This window comes from Atractosteus spatula, chromosome 2 (genome assembly GCF_055471065.1).
Source record: "Atractosteus spatula isolate fAtrSpa1 chromosome 2, fAtrSpa1.hap1, whole genome shotgun sequence".
Taxonomy (NCBI): Eukaryota; Metazoa; Chordata; class Actinopteri; order Semionotiformes; family Lepisosteidae; genus Atractosteus; species Atractosteus spatula.
This window is the reverse complement of record NC_142707.1, coordinates 35,165,451-35,189,945: the sequence shown is the minus strand read 5'-3', so window position 1 is coordinate 35,189,945 and position 24,495 is coordinate 35,165,451. Positions and strand designations below refer to the sequence as shown.

General features: G+C 37.3%; 1 protein-coding gene across 1 annotated transcript; it reads right to left on the bottom strand.

Annotated features, from left to right (window-relative positions):
- Window positions 1–1,975: 1,975 nt before the first annotated feature.
- On the bottom strand, window positions 1,976–23,408 carry tagapb (T cell activation RhoGTPase activating protein b). The gene is made up of 13 exons (XM_088935965.1): window positions 23,374–23,408; window positions 17,968–18,138; window positions 12,094–12,243; window positions 8,398–8,439; window positions 7,463–7,547; window positions 7,288–7,341; window positions 6,843–6,909; window positions 6,215–6,384; window positions 5,858–6,019; window positions 5,439–5,548; window positions 4,393–4,579; window positions 3,874–3,979; window positions 1,976–3,571 (listed from the first exon to the last, which is right to left on the bottom strand). Exons 1-13 carry the CDS (start codon window positions 23,406–23,408, stop codon window positions 2,364–2,366), a joined length of 2,547 nt encoding a protein of 848 aa, XP_088792091.1. The 3' UTR covers window positions 1,976–2,363.
- Window positions 23,409–24,495: the final 1,087 nt, after the last annotated feature.

The window sequence follows — 24,495 nt, the reverse complement described above, 5'->3', positions numbered from 1 at the left end:
ATTTCTATTCATATAAAACATTTTTTCCCCATAAGAACAACTGACAATAACATTTTATCTTCATTAACTAGTTTTCTCTAAATCCAAAATGAGTGATACTTGATGCAATCTATAGTGTTGTTTAAAGATGAATAAAGTAATATTCCAAGTACACCTTATTAAAAACTTCATTTAAAAAACAGAATCCTATACTTCTACAAATATTAAAGCAAAATACCTTTTCGGTTATGAAATGTTTACTGGAAAGGAAAGTTCACTGCAAACCAGAACATGATTTGATTGCTTTGGGCATTTAGCATGAGGCATCTGTTATTGGGCTTTATTAATTAAAGTGTGTGACACATCTTTACTGAACCTTTCAGTTTAGAATCACATTCTGTAACAACAAAGATTCTACCATAATGAGGGAAAGCAATTTATTGCAAACCACTTACATGTCATAGACCTATCACAGAAGTTGCCAACAAGAATATCCTGAAGTTTGTAAAAATATTGGTGATGCTTTTCTGCTTGAATGAAACCGAAAATATAGTGCCATTACTCCTTCATAGACACTATACAACACAATATATCTATATTCTTAATCCTTTATAACAATTTGTGGATGTTTTCTAGCCAAAAGGTCAGAGCAGAGCTTTAGGTAGAGAGAACACAGGTGAACATGAATAAGACAGTATGAAGGACCTTAGAGCAGATGCAGCTCAGTAAGAGTGGCACTGTTATGTTTCTGTAAAATCTTTTTTGTGGAATGGTTATTGTGTTTGTTGTATCATGTTGTATAGTGTTTATAAGGGACTTATGGCAGTGTTCTTCATCCTCATTAAAGTAAAGTGTTAACAAAATGTTAATTTAGAAAATTAAATTAATGCTCAAGCAAAGTGTCATCGCAGAATGAAAAACCTGTGAACCCAAATGTATCTCTAAGCAATAAAGATAAAGGGTGCATTGCTTGAGTTAACACAGGAAGCCTAATTTTGCTCCTTGTACTAAATAGATAGCATCAGCTCACCCAGTTGGCAGGCACAGTTTCAGAGAAAAACCAAGCCTGGCCTCGTGATCACTGCTGGTTTCCTTTTTCCTGTACAGTTAGAACATGCTGATCTCAATGGACCTGGTGCATATTTCCAAGTTTCACAATAGGGCCAAAAAGGGAAGCATCTTTGACATTTCCAAATCTTCACTGTAAAGATAAATAGAATGAGCATTATGAGCTAGTCCGAATACTTCTTGTGTTGGACTGGGAACACATCTCCACAAAAACAGTGGTTAGCCACAGGTGTTATTATTGCAGTGCTTCTAACCTACACAACTAGTTTCATTTTGACAAATCCACAATGCTGTTGGGTTGATAACCTTTCTTTAATGCCAAGCTGGGGTTTGCCAAGGCTAAATCTTGCACATACTGCCAAGTTTATTAAGGAAAGATCAATCTGGATTTAAATTAGAGCCAAATTAAGGCCAAATGATGGTCTTTTTATCAGGTGTAAATGCAAATCTATATTTGATCAAAAAGGTTGTAAACTCATTATAATTGAGACAATCCTAAAATAAACACTCACTTTAAGGTACTACAGCAAATTATTAAAAATAAAAATACATTAAAATTATGGTGATAATATGCTTGAAGTAAAATTTCCATTAAGTTGAAAATAGGAAAATCATGAATTTACAGACAATGTTTTCCTGCTTGGGCATTGTTGGAATAACAAACCAAAAACACTTTACTTTCCTTTCTTTGAATAGGTAGAACAGACAGAAATATTCAAAAAGTTGTTTTATGGGAAAATTGGGACAGATTATTAATTAAAATGTATTGCAAGACTTTGTCATTACATTTTCTCTGCACAAACCTTTACCATCATGGTTGAAAAAATATTCTACACACCGACCATAGCAACAGTTCCCTCCTGTGAATTTTCTGTGTTGCAGGAACTACTTAATGGCATTCATTCCCCATAAATGACAAATCATTATAGAATTAAAAAAGAAAGTGCTTTATTGTAGTGGAAGTAAAGACGTTGTAGTTGACAAACAAACATATATATATATATCCTGTGTATTTAAGTACATATATACATACAGTTAAATTGTACACATTATACTAAACCAAACAAAAAATACTGTTTAAAAAATACAACATTCAATACAGTTAGATTGATGATATACAGTATAGTTATTATGTGCATATATTTTGTTTATTTACATAGCTTTTAGGTGTCTATAAGGTTTTCTTTTTTACAAGTAGTTTAAATGATAGGATAGCATTCAGGCTTCAGGTTTTCATCATATAGTATAATGATTTCAACTAAACCATTCCACGCAAGATAAACATTTACAGTGCATACAAAATGAAAGTAGGGTATTTAAACATAGGATTCTTTTGCATAGGAAATCTCCTCAAATAATGGCTGGCTACATCTGCGGCTGACTCTCTCAAGTCTAGTTCTTGATATGGATTCAGACATGGCTCTCTGACGGAAAGTGCTTGTGTGTTCAGTTACAACAGGCCCATGATCCTCACTGTCTTTTCCCTGTGTATAGCAGTCACTGAACCCGTTGATGGAACATGGATAAAGGAGTTCCTCAGTTACTGAAGAGGGCCTTCTGTTTATGGACATCTTCCTTCTAGCATCCTGAACTGTCAGAGACTTGTATTCAGGGGGAGCAGGGGTGGTTCCACTTTGAATAGCCTGCTCATAAGTTGGGGGATTGCTAGGTTTTCTGCTGTCGACATGTCGAAACACTGCACTGGGTGACACCATGCGAGACTGGGGCTGTGGGTCTGCAGGTTCGGCTTCATTTTGGGAGTCCTCTTGGAGAGTGTCACAAGAAAACTGGTTTTCCTTCTGAGAGTCTCTCTTGAGACTGCTCCTGTTGAAGTTGGAAGGGCCCCAGCTCTTGGCCTTGAAAAGGGGCTTTTTTTCATTCCTCACACAAAAGGACTGGGAATGTTTCTTAGGGTCTTTTTCGATCTTCTCGCTGTCCTCAGCAGCCTTGGCAGAGAAAGACTGGTGCCTGGAGAAGAAAGACTTCTTGGGGATGGATGGGGATGCCAGTGGCGAGCTGGTGAATACAGAGTTCTCAGAAACTGTGGAGAAGGAGCTTTCCAAGGAGCAAGTAGAAGAACCTTTTGAGGAAGGTGTCTTGCACAGTTCCATAGTCAAGCTGCTGCTTAACTTCAAGCAGGACAGTGGTCTTCTGTCCCCAGAATGATGCATAAGAAAGGAATCATCAGAGTTCTGTTTTTTAAGGGGCTGGTCCTCAAAGCTGAGATCATCTCTTTCCATTGAGAAGTCATCATGACTCCTGGCCAGTTTGTGAGTCTTTAGTCCTCCAGAAGGGAGAATATTAGGCTCTGAACACCTTCTGTTAAACCTCTTGAGTTGTGCAGGACAAGATCCAATGGCTGTTCTCTCATCTTCACAGACTGAAGAGAGAGGGCTGGCAGAAGTCTGCTCCTGGTCATCCTCCTCACCCCTCTCTGATAGTTGCTTCCTAGCATGGTCCCCAAGGTCTCCGTCTGCATCAGTGCTGTCATATGCAGAGTCATGCTGGTGTGATGATAGCGTATCTGAAGGGAAAAAAATTGATTTAATATAGAGTTGGTCAAGGTTACTTACATTTATTTTTTTCTTCCTAGAATATATATTAAACCATCCATCATGCAATGTACTGTATATGAAACAGAAATCTCAGTTTTAAAACAGACAAATTAGAAAAAAAGATTGAGCTGTACTTTTTTTAAGACTTGAATCATTGTCGGTTCGTGTCTTTACATGTTTAAACAATGTGTTTTATATTAAGCTAAATATAACTAAATGAATGAAGCTGTAGTCTGACCTACAGAACAGTAGTGGCAGCAGTCAATTTTACCTGAGTTGTCAGCCAACTCCTCTTCAGGGTCCCCGAGAAGTGACAAGATGTGTTCTCCAAATATTTCACAGCAGTTCGCAATCATAAACTGAGTCAGGGTTGTTACCTGTGAGAAATAAAATTACAGCAAACAGCCATTAGCCTTCAGCAAAGTCACTTACTGGCTAAAACAAAACAGCAATAATTGGAATGTACCTGATGCTGTTCTATGTAATTGTCCTTGAAATTAATATTGTATTTTAAAAAGGTTTTTCCATCTAGCACAATTAAAAAAGTCTATGCCATATTGAAGAAAACTTTTTAAAGCATTGAAACTCTTATAATGAAACGAGCACTTTCGCTCTCTTGTTAAGATCTCAATATGGACTCTTACTGTTAATATTAGTCTAGGATGAATTCCACAGCTTCCAAGTATCTTTTGACAGCTTTTACTGACAGCTTTTGTGTGGGTCTGCAACCTAAGCAACTTCTTTAACACAAGGCCATCTTCCGGTTGTCTTGCACAGCACAGTCACTCACCTTTTCTGTCATCTCTTTCTGGGCTTGAAGGGGCAAGTTGCTGTCTAGCAGCATGTTGGGTGCGATGCAAACTGCCAGGTTTTTAGCGTCCATCCTATTGATCCCTGCATTCTTACTGATGTGGTAGAGCACACATAGAAGATGCTGCAGCAGAACAATGTTGGGCCCCGGGAGTTTGGCTGCAACCCTAGGAGATGAAACAAAACAAAAAGTAAGTCAGCTGCATCGTGTTCCGTGCAACTTCCTCTTTTTTTTACAGAAACACCAAAGAAAGAGGAACGCTAGGTCTTCACTGAAGTACTGCACTTCCTAATTTAGTCAGTCTTGAAAAATCCATTGTAAAGCCCCTGTCTGTCTGTTAACCCCAAGTCTACAAATAGAACTTATTAGAATACGTATAGACCCAGAGGGTTTTGATTACTGCCAGCAGCCATATCACCCTGCAACTCACAACTGGCAGCCCACTGAAGCTAAGCAGGTGTGAGCCTGGTCAGTACCTGGATGGGAGACCTCCTGGGAAAAACTAAGGTTGCTGCTAGAAGAGGTGTTAGTGGGGCCAACAGGGGGCGCTCACCCTGCAGTCCATGTGGGTCCTAATGCCCCAGTATAGTGACGGGGACACTATACTGTGAACAGGCGCTGTCCTTCGGATGAGACGTAAAACTGAGGTCCTGAATCTCTGTGGTCATTAAAAATCCCAGGGCGTTTCTCGAAAAGAGTAGGGGTGTAACCCTGGCGTCCTGGCCAAATTTCCCATTGGCCCTTACCAATCATGGCCTCCTAATAATCCCTATCTATGAATTGGTTTCATTACTCTGCTCTCCTCCCCACTGATAGCTGATGTGGGGTGAGCGTTCTGGCGCACTATGGCTGCCGTCGCATCATCCAGGTGGATGCTCACATTGGTGGTGGTTGGGGGGAGTCCCCATTACCTGTAAAGTGCTTTGAGTGGAGTGTCCAGAAAAGTGCTATATAAGTGTAAGCAATTAATTAATTACTGTGTGAGTGACATTTCTATTTGATCCCACTTGACATTTCACACTTACAGTTTTAGTTCTTCATGTTTCTCTTCAACACTGTTCTTCTCTACAGCTGCCATCCAGGAGGGATACAGTTCTGTCCACAGTAGGCCATTCGGGATGTGTCTCAGGAAATCCTACAATCAATGCATGCATTTCAAATCATGTAACTTGGTAAAAGGTAAAAAAAAATAACAGAACTGACATAACAGTGTCATTTGTCTATTATTTATTACTTAGTGAAAGATAAAATGTGCTGTAGAACATCATTCAGTGGTGATTCCACTAAATGTAAATAATTGCTGTATGTTACTTATGTTCTGTCTTTGGGTAATGGTGTAATTTACAACTGCTAAGAGGTTTAGCAAGGATTGTAAAATGCGAAAGGGATCCTTTTTCTTAATACTGTACTGTTGCATAAAGAAGAGTAAGTGATTTATTTTTACCTTCAAGACAGCAGCAAGTAGTATTATTGGCTTTGGCTCCAAGTCAATCTCTGTTCCAGCATTTAGCTGCTCTTTGATCTCTTTGCAAGCTTTGGCATTCCCAGCTTTCCTGAAAATGCCCTCAGTGGTGGTGCCTTTCTGCAGTAGCAGAGTGAGAATGTCCTAAAAATTAAGCAAAAGAAAATCACGTGAGATAAAGAATTCACCAGTGAATCTGCTTTGTGTAAATCATCAAACACGCTAATACAGTACATAATGGATACAGTCGAGACAAGTGCACATTGGTCCATAAACACCCCTCACAGAAGTCAGCTTCTGTCAGAAAGCAATGACATTACTGTTGCAGAGAATACATACCATGATGGGCTTGGGAGGTTTCTCATCTTCAGCACAGATGTCAGACAACTGCCGTCCAAACACAGGGATGTTCTGGTCAGAGTCTGAACGATTGGAAGAGTTGGACAGTGTAGAACTCCTCCTTTGAAAGGGCCAATTCAAAACCTTCTTCCTTTTCTTGTTGTTTTCTGCTTTAAAACACAGAACAAAATGTTAGTTGTTTAAAGCATACTGACAGTGCATTTCATACATTTATCTAGTTAGTGTTTTCAGTGGGAGCCATGCCTGGAGCTTCCACAGTACCGGACAAAATCGCTTCAAATTACAAGGGAAATAGTTGTACCATGTGCATATTATTGAAGCTGCATAGCAAAGCTGAACAGCTGGGCCTCCAAGCTAAACAATGTTTTTTTTCGAATAAATTAAAGCTACAAAATCCAGTTTCAGAATTTTACTGGTTGATCAAAACATGAGTGACAACATGTATAAGCACAAGGTCTTGTTTTATGTTGCTTGTTTTGTTTGTTGTGTTTTTTATAATATCTTCAATACAAAGCTATGTCTATGTTTTTTCAAAAATGTATATAATGCTGTGGAGGGCTTAACCACAAACGTGGCCACAGACAGGATCTGAAAATTTTGAACTCACCAATCGTTTGGCATGTTCCATCCTCCATGTCACATGGTGTTGGCGAGTGGCATGTTTTGGCATCACCCTGGAGATGAACACATGTGGTCAGGACACTGAGAACAGCAAGGCACACCACGCCCCATGTATGAGAACGAGACATGAGCTGCTAACTGAGACTCTGCTAATTCTCCTTTTTTCAGTCTGCATGCTGCCCCCACGTGATACTCTACGTTCAAGCTGTTTCTCGCAGCCTATTCACACAAGACAAGAGTTCCAAAAGAACCTGTAAAACAGTTTTTTCTGATAATCTTGCTTTTACACGATCATTTAATGCAGTACATGCTCGTGCAGTCATAGTATATGGTGCCAAGGTTCTCTCTTAGCTATCAAATCTATCACTAAACAAAACTAAATCAAGGCCAGTGTATCATTTGTTACAGTAAATATGGGAAAAAATACTTACATCCAAACCCGATTCGATGAGTGAATCCATATTGCCACCACTTAGTGTTTTAAACTAAAAAAACAAACCAAAAAAAAGAAGATAAGCCGACATATCTAAGCTCCATGACAGTTTTAGAAACAAATCTCACATTTGAAATAGAGGGATATGACTGAAGGAGAATGTGGGAACTTACTGCAGTGCTGCCACTTAAGACCTTCATGAGGATATTTGTTGTTTGTCCCCTGAGAACTTTGTTGTCCTTTGCTTCTTTAATTTTCCTAAGACAACATTGGAATACTTCAGTCATTCACTGCATAATCCTCAGCATACTGAAAGCCATGTGTAAAGCATGACAAGATGTGTGAGTGTCTGTAAGATATTAGTTTGGAGCAGCGGTTAAAATTCTGTGCTTGTAGTTAGAATTTGTGGGTCCAATTTACAGGTGAGAAAGAGCTGTGGCATCCTTGAGAAAGATACTTCACCGTAATAGCTCTGGTAAAATATGCTACTGTGTAAATGGGTGAAAATGTAAATTGCTTTACAGAAAAATCTCAGCGAGGTTGATTAATAATTAGTATACTTTTTTTTTACTTGGTCCCTGTCTTACTTATTATACTGTAGGTGGCTCAAGTTTACAAATGGAACAGGTGAGCACACAAAATGATAACTGCACTAAACATGTGGGTTGATATGTGGGAGTGAGTATGTTTTGGTGTGACAATTTGCACAGAAACAGTGATACTACCAATATCACAGATACAAATAAAAAATAATTTGTAATTTGTTACTATAGTTAACAATTATTTAATCTGTAATACAACTCTACTGTTCATTTCCCATATTGAATTGGTATGGAGAACCTGCATTAAAAATATGTACTTAAAGTGTACTTTAAAAAGAAAACCTTCTCGTATTTGAGGGTAACTTTCAGTTGACTTATACATAATAAATCTTAATGGACAACCCTAAGAAAATAAGGAAAATCAGTTGTGTGTCGAAAAGTTAAAAAAGACAGAAATGCTTCTCTAGTTTATAACATTTTTTAATTATAACACTACTTTATAGCATTGAATTGACTTATTGGTCAACTGTTAAAAACATCGTACTGAGACACAAGACAGGACTTACCAGTGAAGAGTATCTAACCAGCGTTCTTTCACCTCAGGGCAGCTGCAGGTGAGAAAACAGCATGATTTCAGTTACTATTCCACAGCAGAAGCAGAGACACACTAAACAGAGGAGGCTCAAGGCGCGCTGTATTAAGGGAGGAGGTGGGGGTGGTGGAAATTCTCAGAGTAATGGAGACAGGAAGCAGCATCACGGACTCTCACTGAAAACACCTAGACTTCCCATTTCCTTATTGGGCAGCCATCTCATTTTACTTTTAGGCTGTGACGTGTGGAAACAGTGACATATCGTGCTGTTTTGTCTTAACTCTGCATCACCTGGTTGGCCACAGCGAGGTGAGACCAGATAAATACACCACACTGTAATCAGGTATATGCTACAAACTGCTCATTAGCCTTAATGTGTTAAGATGGGTAGAAACAACATTTGAATTGTGTTGTTTTTCCCAGCTGAATACTGCATTGTATTGTTGCTGATCATTTGTAAAATGACAAAATTAGTATGCACTCACAATAATGTTAAGATTTTCTCGTGAGAACCTTGGTTTGTAGCATTGGTTTGTGAGGATGTGAGCAAAAGAAGAAGTTAATCTAAGATAATCTTGGTTGCTCTTAGGTAAAGACCTTTAGAGTCAAATTTTATAGACAGTTTGTATGCCCATGCAGCCAAGGGAGGCCTTCACAAGAGCTTTACAGTGTGTCTCTGCCCTGTGTTATACTTGTGGCATTAAAATTTGGTTGCAGATGAAACAATTCAGGAGCAAGAGAATGTCTAAGTGTGCGATTCAGCAACTCTACCCGGTGGGTGCGTTTTGAACTACCACCACTCTTCATGTAAATAATTTCCTCTCTCATGTAACTTATACTGTATAGTGCATATTTTTTTAAAGTTATCATACTTTGCACCGGTCAATTATACAAATTAATTTACCAAATATCAGCCTAGTCTTTGTTAGTGTCTACATTATTAAGTATTTTCTCAAATTCTGTTTTACAGTATCTACTCCTTCTTTTTATGTATCATTTGCACATTTAATAAGTGTTATCAAATCCAGAACTGCAATGACTCTAAAACCTTCTTGTGATTCTTGTGAAAACCTACCACATGCCTTAGCACAGCTGGTACTTTCTTCTCTTGTTACTCTTCTGTTACTTAGAGTTTTAAATCTAAATACTCTGTATAAGACAGTGCTGCTATTCTTTGCCACTGTTGCTTGTTCAAAAAGCACCAGGTTAAAGACACCCTTGTTAAAACCCATTAAGAATGATTCATTGAAAATAAGTAATCTAAAAGGTAAAAGATAAGAATGAAATCATGAACATGCAAGTCTTAACTGTAAGTTTTATGTAGAGTTAATGCATGAATGATTGCATTTGTTCAATGGAGCTACACTTTCTGTGATGAAGCACTTCCTGATATTCATCTGGCTAACATAGCTAATTTTAAAAACAGGAAGAAATCAAAGAGCAACCATTTTTATAGACGTATTTGAGTACCTACTTAAAACATAATCATCACCATTAAAAGGAGAGATAATGGAGAGGGAGGCTGTCCAGTTGTCTCTCCTATTACTCTTAGAAATCAAGGCACTCTTCTGAAGTCAGTCCCTGTTCCTGCTGCTCAGGAATCCCATTGCTTTTCTAGCCTTTAACACACTGAGATGAAATGAATTGAACAGACTGCCATATCACATTTATAGTTTTTGACATGCTAGAAAGTCATGCCAAAATGTATTTAAAAGAGTGAACTCTTGCTGATTGTCCTTTCTTCTTTCCCTAAGACCTCAGGATATTTTTTTAGTTGGACAGCAGTTATCAACTTCTAGCTTGAGCTCAGGTCTCAGAAACTTAGCAAGGTGTGTTATCAGTACTGGGATGGGAGATGGTGTCACTCTTGCCTCTGGACCAGAAGTTCCTGAAACCTTGGATGGTATGGTGGTGCAGTGGTTAGCAATGCTGCCTCTCAGCTTTGGGGCCCAGTGTGAAATTCTGGACCTGGGGTACTATCTGCATGGAGTTTATAAGTTCTTCCTGTGTTTTTGTGGGTTTTCTCTGGGGGATCCAGTTTCCTCCCAGTCCAAATACATACTGGTATGTTAATTGGCCCTGGTGTGTGTGCGTGCGTGCGTGCGTGCGTGCGTGCGTGCGTGTGTGCGCGCATGCCTTGTGATGGACTGACATCACATCCATAGAATACCCTGCTTTGCATCTGCTGCTTTTTGGGTAAGGCTCCCCCTCAGCCCTGAATTTGATGAAGACTTAGAAAATGAATAGATGGAAATATCACAGTGCAGTGACATGCAGGAAGACCATATGACTCTGTTATGAGACAGGACACTATTTTACATATGCCTTTAAACTGAAAGATATTAATTTAAGCATTCAGCTTAATATCTTTGCCAAAACTTAGTATTCAATTCTGGGCTCTGCCAGTGTGTGATACCAATCAGTCTAAACAAACATTTCAGTGTATCTGCTTTTTGAAGTACTCTATGTAAAGATCTTTTTAGAATGCAATCCCTGAAAGGTAGTGAAGCTGTACTAATATATCACCCATGACTGAAATTGCATGTATTCAAAGCCTTAAAGTAGTAAAATATTTCCATCCAATTAGTTTAAACAGATCAGCACATGATGTACAGTATGTAAATAACAATATAGGCAAGTGCAGCCTCACTGATCATATGAGGATGTGAGTACAAGTTGGGTAATTGTTGTTTAATGACATTGCTGAAACAAGAAACAAGAGTGTGATATCCAGCAAGTTGGAGAAAAGTAGGACAAAATATCCAGTTTGAGACCAACACATTTATATATCTAATACTGTACATTTGCCTAGCTCTTGCTCACACTGAAAGTATTTATCACAGTTTCACAGATCAGTCTATTACCTCTATTATACCATAGTAAAAGAACATAAAAAGGATTAGTGATCATATGTAATCATTAGCAAACCAGCTGCTTAGAGTTTTTGTTTTAGCTTCTTTTGTTTCTGTTGCACAGACACTATTGTTATTAGGGACAGTAAGCGTTTTGTCCTTTTTAAGAGATTGGAGGCACCATTGTTCATGATGTAGATTCTGTAAGCATGTGTGAACCAGTCTGTGGCGCTAGTAAGCATTTTCAATTTTCCTCCTCAAATTAATTGCCCAGGGACAGATCTCGAGACAAAAAATTAAACGGTATGCTCTGCATTTCTTGAATTAGCTGCTGTGGTCTTGTGATAGCTCAAATGCGATTCCAGTTTCATTTCTCCTTTGAGGTTTGAAGCTGTTCCTGTTTCTTCTAAAACATCCCATTGAATTGCCGCAGTTGTATCAAGTAAATTCCATTACCCTGAACCTGAAGGTGATGTTGAAAAAGGTTCAAAAGTCCAAATACGTTCACATTTAGTTGTGAAAAAATGTACAGATCATTGAAATTACACTGACATTTGTTATTAACACTTGATACTGTTTTTTTTTGCTAGAAAAATGTAATTACAATAAATGACGCACACCACTGAAAAAGAAAATGTCAAGAAGATAAACGTATACATTAGTCACAGATGAACTGTAAATCAATATCACAAGTGTGCAGAACAATTCCTATTGATGTACTATTAAAAGCATTCTATGGATTTTAAAAGGGCACTTTATGCAATTATAACTGAAATTGTAATATTTGATTAGTTTACATGTGAGATTGTGGTTCTTACCTGAATGAAATAACACAGAAATTGCTTGGCCAGGCAATAAGAAAGGCAGTTCTTGGGTTAAAGACGACAGCATCAGTCTTCTCCTCACTTGAGGCCAGCCAGAGCTCACTAAGGTGTACTCTGTGCTTCAGCCTGTAGCTTGTATTGGATCTGCATGGAAATAAAAAACCTCTGTTTGTCACTTGTCACTTCTTCTCCACATAGTTCACGTCCTAAGTTGTTGATGATGATGTTATGCTAGCATGGCATTTAAGAGTCCATTTCCTTAAGCTCAGTATCTCTGTACAACTGTGTTGTTTCTATATGTGGCATAAAGTTCACCATTGAGTCTCGGAATAGTTGATATACAGTAGAGTTCATTCAGTAACCAGAAGATGGAAAAGATAAGGGCTATCCAATCACAGGGATAACAGCTTTACAATTTATTATACTTCAGTACTTTGAATTGAAGGAAAGTTTGCAGACAATTGGGATGTGTTGGTATAAGCACAGAAAACAGGAACAAAACAAGAGTACAGCAGGGGTTTCCCACACTCTAGTGATGGAAACGGTTCTGACATTTATATTTGAATCAGGAAAGGGTCTCATTTCAAATACAATTTGCACTGCTGAATTCTTTGTTAAGACCCCTGAGTTGACTTAGTCAGTTCATTTTAGGATTTTGAATACCTGACATTGTGCTCTCTGTGGTTTGACATCAAAAGAATTGCCCACCTTCTATTGTGGATCTATATGTCTGTGAACCATTTTGAGCTGATGATGGACGTTCTCATTTCTCAGTCTAAATTTTACAGAATGAATGGAAATTAATACCATAGGCTGATATTTAAAATTAAACAACAACTTCTATTTCTTGCCTTGCATAGATACTGTAGATATTGAAGTTACAGCTTGAATAATTTTGTTTTAAAAAAATATTTGCTTTAAATTGTCTATTTACTTCTGACCATAACTTTAAAAGTTCCCTTAATATAGCATCTGTCCATCCATTTTCTGACCACTTTTCCCAATTCAGGGTGATGGTGGATTCACCCTGGATGGGACACCAGTCCATCACAGGGCACACACAGACATAAACAGAAACATGCGCTCACTCACACCAAGGGCAATTTTCCCAGAAGCCAATTAACCTACCAGAGTGTCTTTGTACTGTGAGAGGAAACCGGAGCACTCAATAAAAAGAGAACACACATGCAGACAGCATCCCAGGGTCCAGAATTGAACCCTGGACCCCAGCACAGCAAGGTAGTAAGCAATGCTAACTACTGCACCACCCTCTTAAGATAGCAAGCTTTGTTAATTGTTGTAACCTTTTAGTATAATTTTCACTACATTATATTGTTGTTCTTTTTAAAAAAAATCTTTCATTCCACATTAATTTACTTTTTTACACAAGCAGGTTTTAAGTGCTGCATACATTTGCAGTTCTCACACTTACACTAGGGGAAAAAGATAAATACAAATGCCTACAGTAATCTGATTGAGAGTTAAAGAGGAACAGAATTAAGAAGACCCTGCAGCCTTTGAGCTGACTAATATTGTAAACCATCAAATCCAAGATGTTACTGTGATGGTTAAGCAATTAATTAAAATTAGTTTTATCATTGCTTCTCATGTTAGGACTTTACAAAATAAGCTTCTAAGAATTTTTGTTTTGTTTTCAAACGGCTAATACCTTCAGATTAACTGTGGCCATTTTCCTCTTAAGCCACAGTTATTCTTCACTGAAATAAATGAGCTCCCAGGAAAGATTCCATCACAAGCCTGCTTTCGATGCAAATACTTTAGTAATAGTGAACAACAAGATATGCGATTTGTACTTTCCTCAACAGAAAGACCTATGTTGAGCTAAATAAATCCACGCATGAGTAATAGTGTTTCTTTGAGGCCTTCCCACATGTGACAATCAGTGTAGGAGGTTAGCCAAAAGACAGAAGAGCATAAGAGCTTTACAAGACAAACTGGATCCGACATGCGATAGAAGGAAGAGCTGTTACTTCCCAAAACAAAACAGAAAGTGTCAGCACTCTTCAGTGCTTTTCCTGCTCTTAACTTTTTGGCACTACATAGATGAGGTCACCAAAACAGTGCTTCTTGGTAAAGACATTGATTAGAGAGCTAACCATTTTTATAGTACATTCTTTCAAATCACTGTAGTAGTCTCCTCTGCTCAGTCAGTTGAATTTCAAAATTGAAATGTCTTTTTCCAGTGTTAGGTTACTCTTGTGGATTTTATATGTTATCATCTGATTCTTTGCTCCGCTTATTGTTAAGAATTGTAAATCGGACCTACTTGTGCTGCAGCCATAATCCATTCAAATTTGGAAGACCTAACAATTTTGAAGTGCAGAACCAAGACACTACTAATTTTGTAGCTAACATAATATATTTAAGGCTACATGTGTTAGAATGATCTCATTTCTACACTACCTATATTACCAAGGGTCTGAAGAACAACAGCCATTAAAATGCAAGGATAGAAAAGTAAGCCTTGAAACAATAATGTATTTCAATGAAGAGGGCTTCAGGTAGAGTAAATACAGATCCCCAGGGTACTCTGAATTAATACTTCAGACTCAGCAGAAACACCCAGACCATGGCTTAAATATGGACAGGTGCAAAATTTAGCAGGAACTTGCAGATCATATATCAAAATAGATGGTATTGAACTAGAAACTCCATGATCTAGGGATTTGTGTTGGCCCATCACATTCTTGAACTATACAATACATAACCATAGGAACATAGACCAAGGAACACAAGTGGAAATCAGGTTTAGGAGCATTCAAGGTGGATAACAGAAAACAATTCTGTCAAAGGTTTGTAGGAGTCATAGGAATGTAGCAAATGCGAGGAAGACGTTCTTAACGGACTCTATTTGTTCATTTGTTTCCATTCTTGTTGTAAAAGTTAATATTTAGTGACAGCAAATTGCAAAATGCAAATGGAAGCCATCTCCACCCATGGTGGGGTAAGTGTGTGAAACAAACTATTTCCATTTCCTTGAGATCTTTAGTGCCCTAACTCAAAACTGTACCAAGATTAAGTGGACTGCAGAGCTAAAAAATTATCACTGTCCTAATCCCTCTACAGTTTCTTCAATATCCAACATAATAATAAGACAATAATATTTTGCAAAGCACATGAAAGTAAGTTGGGAAAATGCAGAAAACATTTTTTAATTTCATTTGATTTTCCATTCTGGGGTAGTGTAATCTGAAGTTTTTATTAGTTAAGAGTTCAACAACTGGATACTTTAGTTATGTTGACATGTAGACTAAATTAAATTTATACAGAATTTAGACTTCTGTTTCTTAATTATATATATATTATATTCATGAACTTATCTGGCTTTGATTCTGAGAATGTCTGAACCATAAAGTGAAGAAAAAATCCCCCATTTACTTTTCGTCAACTGAAAAGTAAGTCATTGCGAGACTTCTGATGTAAAAACAGTAAGCTTAATCATACCGTTTTCTGTGGAGAGTGATACAATGAAAAAATTTGCATGTACTCCAGAACAAAAAAGTTGCCAGCTTCTTTATGTGCTACTTAAAGTTAAACAATGCTTATATTCCTCTATTGTTTTCTTAGACCTGTGAATTTTAAAAAGTTAGCCTCTTCCTGCATATTTTTGTTGCTCACGCTTCACCACCTACTAACACACCTACAAGTTTTTTGACAGGACACCCAGTGGAAAGGAGGTCAGGTCTTGTCAGTGTGGCTGTAACTTTTTGATCTTTGCAAACTGTATTTATGACAGCAGGTGAACACGCAAGAGGAAATTCCACTGCCAGGCTCTCTGGTCAACAGAGTCAGAGCTTATGGAAGCCCACTCAGTCATTCTTAAGGCATAAGAGTTAGTGCAGCTCTGCTTCTTTAACATAAAAAGAAGAAGAAGCCTTTGACTTGAAAATTGGTTTACCCTTAATTCTGAACACTCATTAGAAATTAAACTGAACCTGTCACTCTCTTAACATTGGCATTAGCACAGAACTTCATTCAGAATAAAATATGGATCTGCGTTCTCTCTTCTACAAGTATTTAATTTCCAAAATGCACTGTATATGTACTGTAGGGAAAATCCACACATTGTTTGTTTTTCTTAAAGCTGTGTATTCAGCACTTCCTGTTAACAAAGAAAAAATGTTAATTTTGTAAAATTAACACCCACTTTTTTCAACAGTTTATTTTTAAATTTTTGAAACTTGGGTGTTTACCTTAATTCAGAAATTCTTAAAATTCCACCCTAAGTGATATGGTTAAAACTGGGGTATTACAGTTAAAAACAATAGAAATCCCCCTTTGAGCCAAAACACGAGACAGTTTTTTGAGTCACCTGTTGCTTCAGTTCAGCAACAGAAGGATTTCCCCATTTCTATTTACAGAATTTCACTCGTTCCCTGTAGTATTAGCCAATAGCACATGGGGAGCTACACTATTTACTTTCGATCTTTTGGAAATAGCCACTGTTGGTTAATGCCTCCTATGTCTACTTCTGTAGCCGAGCAGAAAAAGAAATCTGTGGGAAAATGGAGGTAAAAAATGGAATTAAGCTGTTATTTTTTGTCACAAATTTTGTCACAATGTGTTTATTTCCAATATGTTTTTGTAAAAATCTAATATTATTATCTGCACTGTGCCATTGGACAGTATGCAGTATACAACAGTGTACATATGATTAGTGGAGATGGACAGAGATGGAGATCTTTGTCTTGAAAGACCACTACAGTATAATCCAACGAGCAATGTTGCTTGTTTTTTTCCTGTTTCACGTCATAATCTGTAATTTGTCTTCTTTTTATCAAAGGTTAACACGTTTGCAATAACATGCTAACCTTCATGAATTTCAACAAAACTTTGAATATAAGGCCATGCTCCTTAATCAAAACATTAATACCATCTAAAAGATATAAAGCTTAGAAAACTTTATGGTTCATGGTGCTGTGAAATTAGTGTTACTACTGTACATGCAGTGAGGTTATTGTTATTGTAGTGCATTCTCTGTCACTTCAGTGCAAGTTATTTGCCTTGAAATTTTTAATTTCTTTTTAGAGTCTACAGAATAAACAATGCAGGAAATACAGTTATGTAAAGTAAAGTTCATTTTAAGTTGGAAGAATGGTAGTGTCATATACAACATCAATGGCGGGTTGTCAGGACGCACACATCCTGGTTTCCATAGCTTTAAGTGGACTAGAGAGCCCCTGACTCCCACTCCTGAGGGGACACTGATCACCGATCCATTGCAGGAATTATCCTATCCTATTATCATTGCAGGATTAGCTCTGCGCTCTGTGACACAAAAAGACCGGGTCCTCAGCCAGGCCAGAATTTTATAAGGTACCAGTGACGAGTGTGGCTCTACAGTCACAGAAATTTCAGCTGCACCACATGACCAGGATCTCTGTCATGCCTGACTTTTACAATGTCAAGATTTCAGAGAGGGGTGATGTCACTTCAGTAAGAGACATCAAGTTAGAATTAGACATCTACATACTGTAGAGGCTCTCTGTGAACAGGGGTGAGAATAATTGATATCATTTAGAAAATCCTTACCTTAAGAAAACAGTTAAGAATCAGAGAGTCACCTTCCCTGAGCTGATTTAGATTTAGACTCGACTAATATAGACTTTTTTAGAAGAATTTTTATATAACTGGTTATGTAAAACCCCTGCCCCTTTGCTTTCCCTATACAGTATATTCCAAACCTTCAATATAATTGTTTAGTTCTGCCATCTCCTCTCATTGTGTACTTATTGATATCTTTTCTCTCTCTGTAAAGCACTTTGAGATGGCATTTTTAGAGGTGTTATATAAAATACAATGTATTATTAGTTTCCTAAGGTAAATGTACACCAACGATTTTCTTACTTCAGTTTGGCAATGACCAGCACGTCGCTGAACAGGAACAAATGTCTCATTTTAGTCTTCGTTCCCTCTGACACCTGCACACACTCATCCAGGATCAGCTCTCCATTCTCACCGGCAAGGCCCAGCACAAAGGGACACTGCTCCACTGACACTGGGCAGAGCACGTTCTCCCTAGGAAATAACACAATGACAAATATCCATCAGCACCTTTGTTGTCAATGACGTTTATAGATTCAGGGCAGCTTCTTTGTCCTTTTATCACATTTCTGCACCAATGTGTGCTTTATGTGTGATGCTTTGACAGATTCACGTAGATTTTACCCAGCTAAAAGAAAGTGCACTTTATCTGTCTAAAGAGAAAAAAAAAGTTCAAAAACTTTCAAAGGAGTCTGTGAGGATTAGAAGGTTTCTACACCTAAATGTCTTTCTTGAAGCAATCAGTTGCTTCATTAAAACTAATTTAAAGTTTTACAGCATCTTAGGCAGAAACATTTCTTTAAGGAATCTTGCTAAAAAAATGCAGGGGACAGCTCTGTAGAGCTGTAGTTGTTGACAGTGTGCTACCATGTTTGGAATTTTACATTTACTGGGTGATGGTGGGGATTGGGGATGGATTGCAGGAAAAAAGAGGCACACAACTAGAAGCTGTGTGGTTTTTATACTCTTTGAAAGAGGACCAACTGCCATGTGAAGTTATTAGCAAATATAAAATATGGTTAAAAATAGAATCTTACATTCTTGATATAGACAGAAAGCCCTTTTGCTGTAAGAATATGAATTACTTTATTTCTTAGAATTTTAAACATATATTGTGAAATAACCTGAATCTGAAGTTTGATCAATTAAGAAAAAGCATATCTTCTATTTAAATAATCCACTTGTGTATCATTGGATCAGCTGAGGACTACTGTGTACCACAACATCTCATGTTTATTTGGAATTTTAATAATTATGCTGTGGCGTTTAAATAACTGCTTTTTTCCTTGCTGAACATCCAGCAATTTATTGTGTTCTTCACCTGGCTGTTGATCTTGGGTATATTATAAAATTATGGTTTTAATAAAGCCAGTGTGCAATGTGATCTATCTTTGTACTGACTTGAAAAGACATCAAAGACAGGAAGTTTATGGCTTGCCTACTCTGACTCTCTTGTTCCCGTAAATTGCGAATAAAAAATAAATATAGCCCTACTTAAACGTTGTAATTCATTATATGAAGACCTACTGTATATTTACCCTAATTAAAGGGTTTTACAGTATGTACAAGTGAATTGTGACAAAAGTTAAATGATCTCCAGATGGCTAACATGCCTTGACCACAAACAATCTTAGCAAAGTTAAGATCACACTTATCACACTTCTCAATGCACCCCCTGCATTAGAGCAAGTCGGTTTTTCCCCTTTTGAGGCTGAACTCCCACTCTCCTTGAGCAGTCGACCTTTTAGCGACACAAACAATTCATTTTGGAGAAGCCTGACATCTATGAGCTTCCCACATTCAGTAGAAGTAAGAACACTCATGTTTCTCTGACACACACTAAGATGGGCTTTCTGTCTAAACATGCTAGTTACATTTCTAGTCAATTCAACATTAGCTTTGTCATCCGATTGATCTGTCACACCATGACAAGTTTTTACACAATGCCTTGCAAAAGAGCTCAGACCCTTTCACAGTTTTCACATTTTGTTGCTTTATAGCTTGCAGCTGTGGCATTTTGAAACAGCAATTTAATATGTCTTACATACACAGCTTCCTCCACACACTCAAAAGAAAAAAGGCACAGATCAGGATAAGGGTATAAAACATTTAAAAAACCCTTAATATTTCTTTGAGCATAGTGAAGTTGATCATTAAGTGAAAGACACCCAGACGCTCTACAGATCATGTTGTACCAGCTAACTGAGTAGCCAGTTAAAGATTAAATTGGTTAGGGAGGCCACTGTGAGGCCATGGGCAATTTTGAAAGGATTATGGAGTTTAGTGGCCAAGATGGGAGAAAATAGACTAGGGTCAAAGGGATCCTGATCACCCCAATGAAAAAAAACTGAAGAAGAAAACATTTCAAATACCACATGGGGTTTGCAACACAGCACCTATGTGATAATACAAGTGTGGCCAGATGAGACAAAATTGGAACTTTTTGGTCTGAATGCAAAATATTACATGTTAAACAAACCCAGTACAGTGCATTAATCAATTGGCCAACACTTACTGTCATGCATGATGGTGGCAGGATTTTTTAAATATTTTTTTATAGTGCTGTGAAGCTTCTTAAGACTGATTGGATCGTAGCTGGATCAAAATCCTGGCAAATCTTAGTAAGTAAAACCTGCTTCAAAACAGGGGGAAAATACATCCTTTATCAGGACACTTTTCCAAAGCACAAGGCCAAAACTACACTGGAGTGGTTTAAGAATAAGAAAATGAATGTCCTTAAGTAGCCAGACCCGGTTCAGAAAAAAAGATCTAAAGTATACTAGTTAAGAAAAATAAATCTAAACGGGGAGAAAGCTATGCTGAAAGTTTATTAAGATACTTAGAAGACAAAGATATCAATTTATGTTGCATTTGTCTGATTGTGAATCAAAAAACACACTTTTTTTCTGAACTGGGGAAAATCTGATCATGTTTCTCTATAACAATAATAAAAAAACACTATTTTATATATCACCTTTATGTGATATCACCTTAAGGACAGCACATACAAGGGATAATTGCACAATGGACCGCGCAAAGAAATTTAAAATAGTCTTCTTTAGGCGTGAGGGCAGGAGTGGATCACAGAAGGCATAATCGGCAAATTAGGAAAACAAAGAACAGGACAGGCGAGACGTTTATCCAGAGAGCGAGTGATCAGAAAAAGGAACAGCTGTTACACCCAGGTTTTACGCTCTCTCTCTGCTGAATGAATAAAATCATTTTATTAAAAACGCGTTTGCGTTTGTCTGGGTATTTACTTTGTAATCTGTGGTTTACATCTACTGTATTGTTTTGAGATGCCACTTTTAAAGGTGATATGTAAAATAAAGTTTTTTATTATTGTTATAGAGAAACATGATCAGATTTTCCTTGTTTCAGAAAAAAGATGATTAAAATCTGTAATCTTTCCACTTGTATGTCATCGGAAAATACAAGAAGTTTCTGCTTTGTGTAAGGATGGTATCAAAAAGTAATCTAAGTAAATCTAAGCGCTTTACAGGATAAAAACAATAACAACAATAGTGGCTGGGCAAACGATTTTTTTTATAGAAATACAAAATGAGATATAATGATGTGTTCCAGCTAAGACATTAACGAGTACAACCCCCCTCTCTGCAGGAGTGCTGGCTGTGATGAATTAAACCGGTTTCACAGGTATTTTCAAAGTAGAAGGGGGCGAGATTTCCAGCTTAATTTTCGTGTTAAATAATTTTTTAAAATTAAAATTCATTCTATACAGCAATCGCATATTTGGGTACCGTTTCATAAAACTTTCATGCTTAAAATGTTTAGGGAGAAATGGAAGACTGATAATGGAATGGAATGGAATGAATGATAAGTGTCGCAGTTTAAATAATTTTCGTAGTTAGAAATTATGAAACACTCTGTTAAAAGCAAGGGAGTTTTTATGTCCGTTGCAGTAAAAGAAAATGCCTGACAAAGTAGGGCTTGGACAGATTCCAAGTGCATTTTTGCAATTTATGTTGCATTGTCCATTGTGCTGCTGTAATACAGTTTAAAATAAGTCTAAACTGTATCAGCTTTATTTATGGGTTGCAATTTAGAAAAAGTCAAAAACCGCACTCAAAATGCAATTTAGAGCTTTCTGGCAAGAGGAGACACCCAAATTAATAATGTAACATGCCACTGTTTGTGCATGAACAAAGTTATACTGCTATTTTCCTTAGATACGCAATTAAAAAAAATAAATTTTTTGAATCCCCGGCGGAACACATTCCATAAGAATCAGCGCTTTTATATATCGCCTTTAAAGGTGGCTTCTCAAAACGCTTTACAGGATAAAAACAACAATAACAGCAACAATAACAATATTGTATTTCATTGCATTTTGAAAACCAAGTAATAACTTAACTATATGTGCAAACGTTTTATGATATGTCGCTGTTGTGAATGTCTGTGGAGTGTATCTTATTTGCCTGTCTGTCCTGGCTCTCTCGCTCGCCCTCTCCCCCTCTCTCCCTCAATTCAATTCAATTCAAGGTGCTTTATTAGCATGACAGATGGGTACAGTCAGTGTTGGGTATTTACTTTGCTTTGAGATTCCACTTTTAAAGGTGATATATAAAATCAAGGCTTTAACTTGCTTTAACTCCGCAAGTCTGAGTTCTCGTGTCTGTCCTATCCGAACCTGAAAGTTTTACAATATATATCTTTATAGCAGTTGGTGTACAACTTTTTAGCATAGATTACACTTTTATAAAATGTATTTAAAAAATAAAAACGATTACAATCTAATCTTTCCACGTTTGATCCCAAGATCCCAAGAAAAATAAATCTAAACGGGGAGAAAGCTATGCTGAAAGTTTATTAAGATACTTAGAAGACAAAGATATCAATTTATGTTGCATTTGTCTGATTGTGAATCAAAAAACGCATATATTTAAACACGCGTTTACGATTTAAATCAAAACGCAATTCAAATCAATATAAATGTTTATTTTGTAACGCATAGGTGACTATTCATTGTTATTAAAATAACTTAAATTCGATCATGTTGTGATATTTAGAAATATAAATTTGTTTGGTGCGAGTGAGGTTTTATTTAATCTCTGACCAAGGGAAACGTTTCATTTTTTCAAAGAAATGTTTGTTAAAAAAAAAGTCATGGTTCCAGTAGGATTCGATCACACACTGTGTGACATGGGAGTCAGGAACCTAACCCACAGCACCACCAGCAAGGTCACATGCAGAGTGCTGAAAAAGCACTACAGAAACATTATCAACAGACAATGTACAGCGTGTACTATTCTCGTGTTGCGGTACATGAATATAATTATATCATTATTAATTTCTTTAGATACGCGATTCCATATTATATTCCCTTTTAATCAAATTCTAAAAGTATGCTTGTTGACTCCAGTATCTCGTTAGTTAAAGACTTCGATGCTTAAAATGTTTAGGGAGAAATGGAATACTGGTGTGTATTTTTTCTTTAAAATACCAAGACCAGCCATATACTGTATGTTTATGTTCCAAAATTAATATCATTTATGGCCTTCACACGCGTTACAGTATGCTCCTATTCTTTTTATGCTCAGCTACTAAGATTTCCCTTCAGTGGTAAAATTCCATATAAATATTCAATACTACAACGGGCACAGTAAAGACGTTTACTGTAAATCTTTCTACGAAAGACCAACGGACCACGAGTGCCCCTGTCGGTCAACCAATCACGTACCGCGGTACCGCACGTCATCGTGCGCCACAATGCGCGATGCCATAGCCAATTACCTCCGGTACGTGTCTGTACCGCGCACTTTGAATGGCTGCATCTGTATCTGTGTGGAGTTTTTATCTTCTCCTCATGTTCATGTGGATTTCTGCCGGGTGCTTCGTTTTCCAGCTACCTGCACCTGCCTGTCCAGGGTCCATCTTGCCTTGCATTCTTTGCTTATTGGGATAGACTCTGGCTCCCCAATGACCATGTAAAGAATACAGAGTCTCTGCAGTCTCTGGGTGGTTAAAATACACCTTCCACCTTTTAAGAATGGACCACACTATGCATGAAGGGATATTCAAAGCCCTTGTAATTTTTATTTCTTTCTCCTGACCTGTGCCTTTCTGCAACATTATCCCTGATTTGTTTTGAAAGCTCCTTGGTCTTCAAAGTTGAACTTTGGTTGATATTCACTACCTGACTGAAGGCAGATGGGTAAATTCATACCGAATATTTTAAGCCACTATTATTGCACAGAGATTAGTCTACCATGTGGCCTTTTTTCAGTAGTTTTGTACACCAGAACCAATTTATATTTGTTATAGCAAAAGGGGGTAAATACTTCTTTTACCCTTACAAGTGTTCAATTTGAGCATTCAAGTTAGAATTAAAATAATATATTCAATTTAAAAACATATAAACATCATATGTAATTCAATAAAACAGAACAATTGTGGAAGTGGCTGAGTACTTTTGCAAGGCACTGTGTCATCCTGTCTTAATTTGTGTTCTCAAGATGTGCATGAGAAAACAAATAAAACCAAATTTGAAATAACAGTGAGCAAAGCAAAATTCAGATGGCAGCTTTCCAATGCCAAAAAAACTTTTCAAAGCGGTTCTCTTTACCTACTCCATTTTAGGTCAAATTTGCAGCTATATGTGGATGAACAAGGTTCATCAAATTTGATTAAAGGCTCGCTGCAGAGCCACGTGATTTTCACAAGGCTGCATGCTGCGTGCATTTTATTTCCCTCAGTGGAAAGGATCCAGATTTTGTTATCTGGAGAGCTGCATTTAAGATTCCTGGAAACACACTGGCAACTTGTTCTACCAGTTATACAGAAACACTAAAGCAGGAACAGACTGAAATC

What these genes read in the sequence shown, in the direction of transcription:
- tagapb (XM_088935965.1), bottom strand. Translation starts at nt 23,408, where the DNA reads ATGGCATCGCGCATTGTGGCGCACGATGACGTGCG. An exon ending in CTGGTCATTGCCAAACTGAA is followed by an intron (nt 12,244 to 17,967) that starts GTAAGAAAATCG and finishes ATTTCCATGCAG; the next exon opens with ATCCAATACAAGCTACAGGC. An exon ending in TCTTAAGTGGCAGCACTGCA is followed by an intron (nt 7,342 to 7,462) that starts GTAAGTTCCCAC and finishes TTGTTTTTTTAG; the next exon opens with TTTAAAACACTAAGTGGTGG.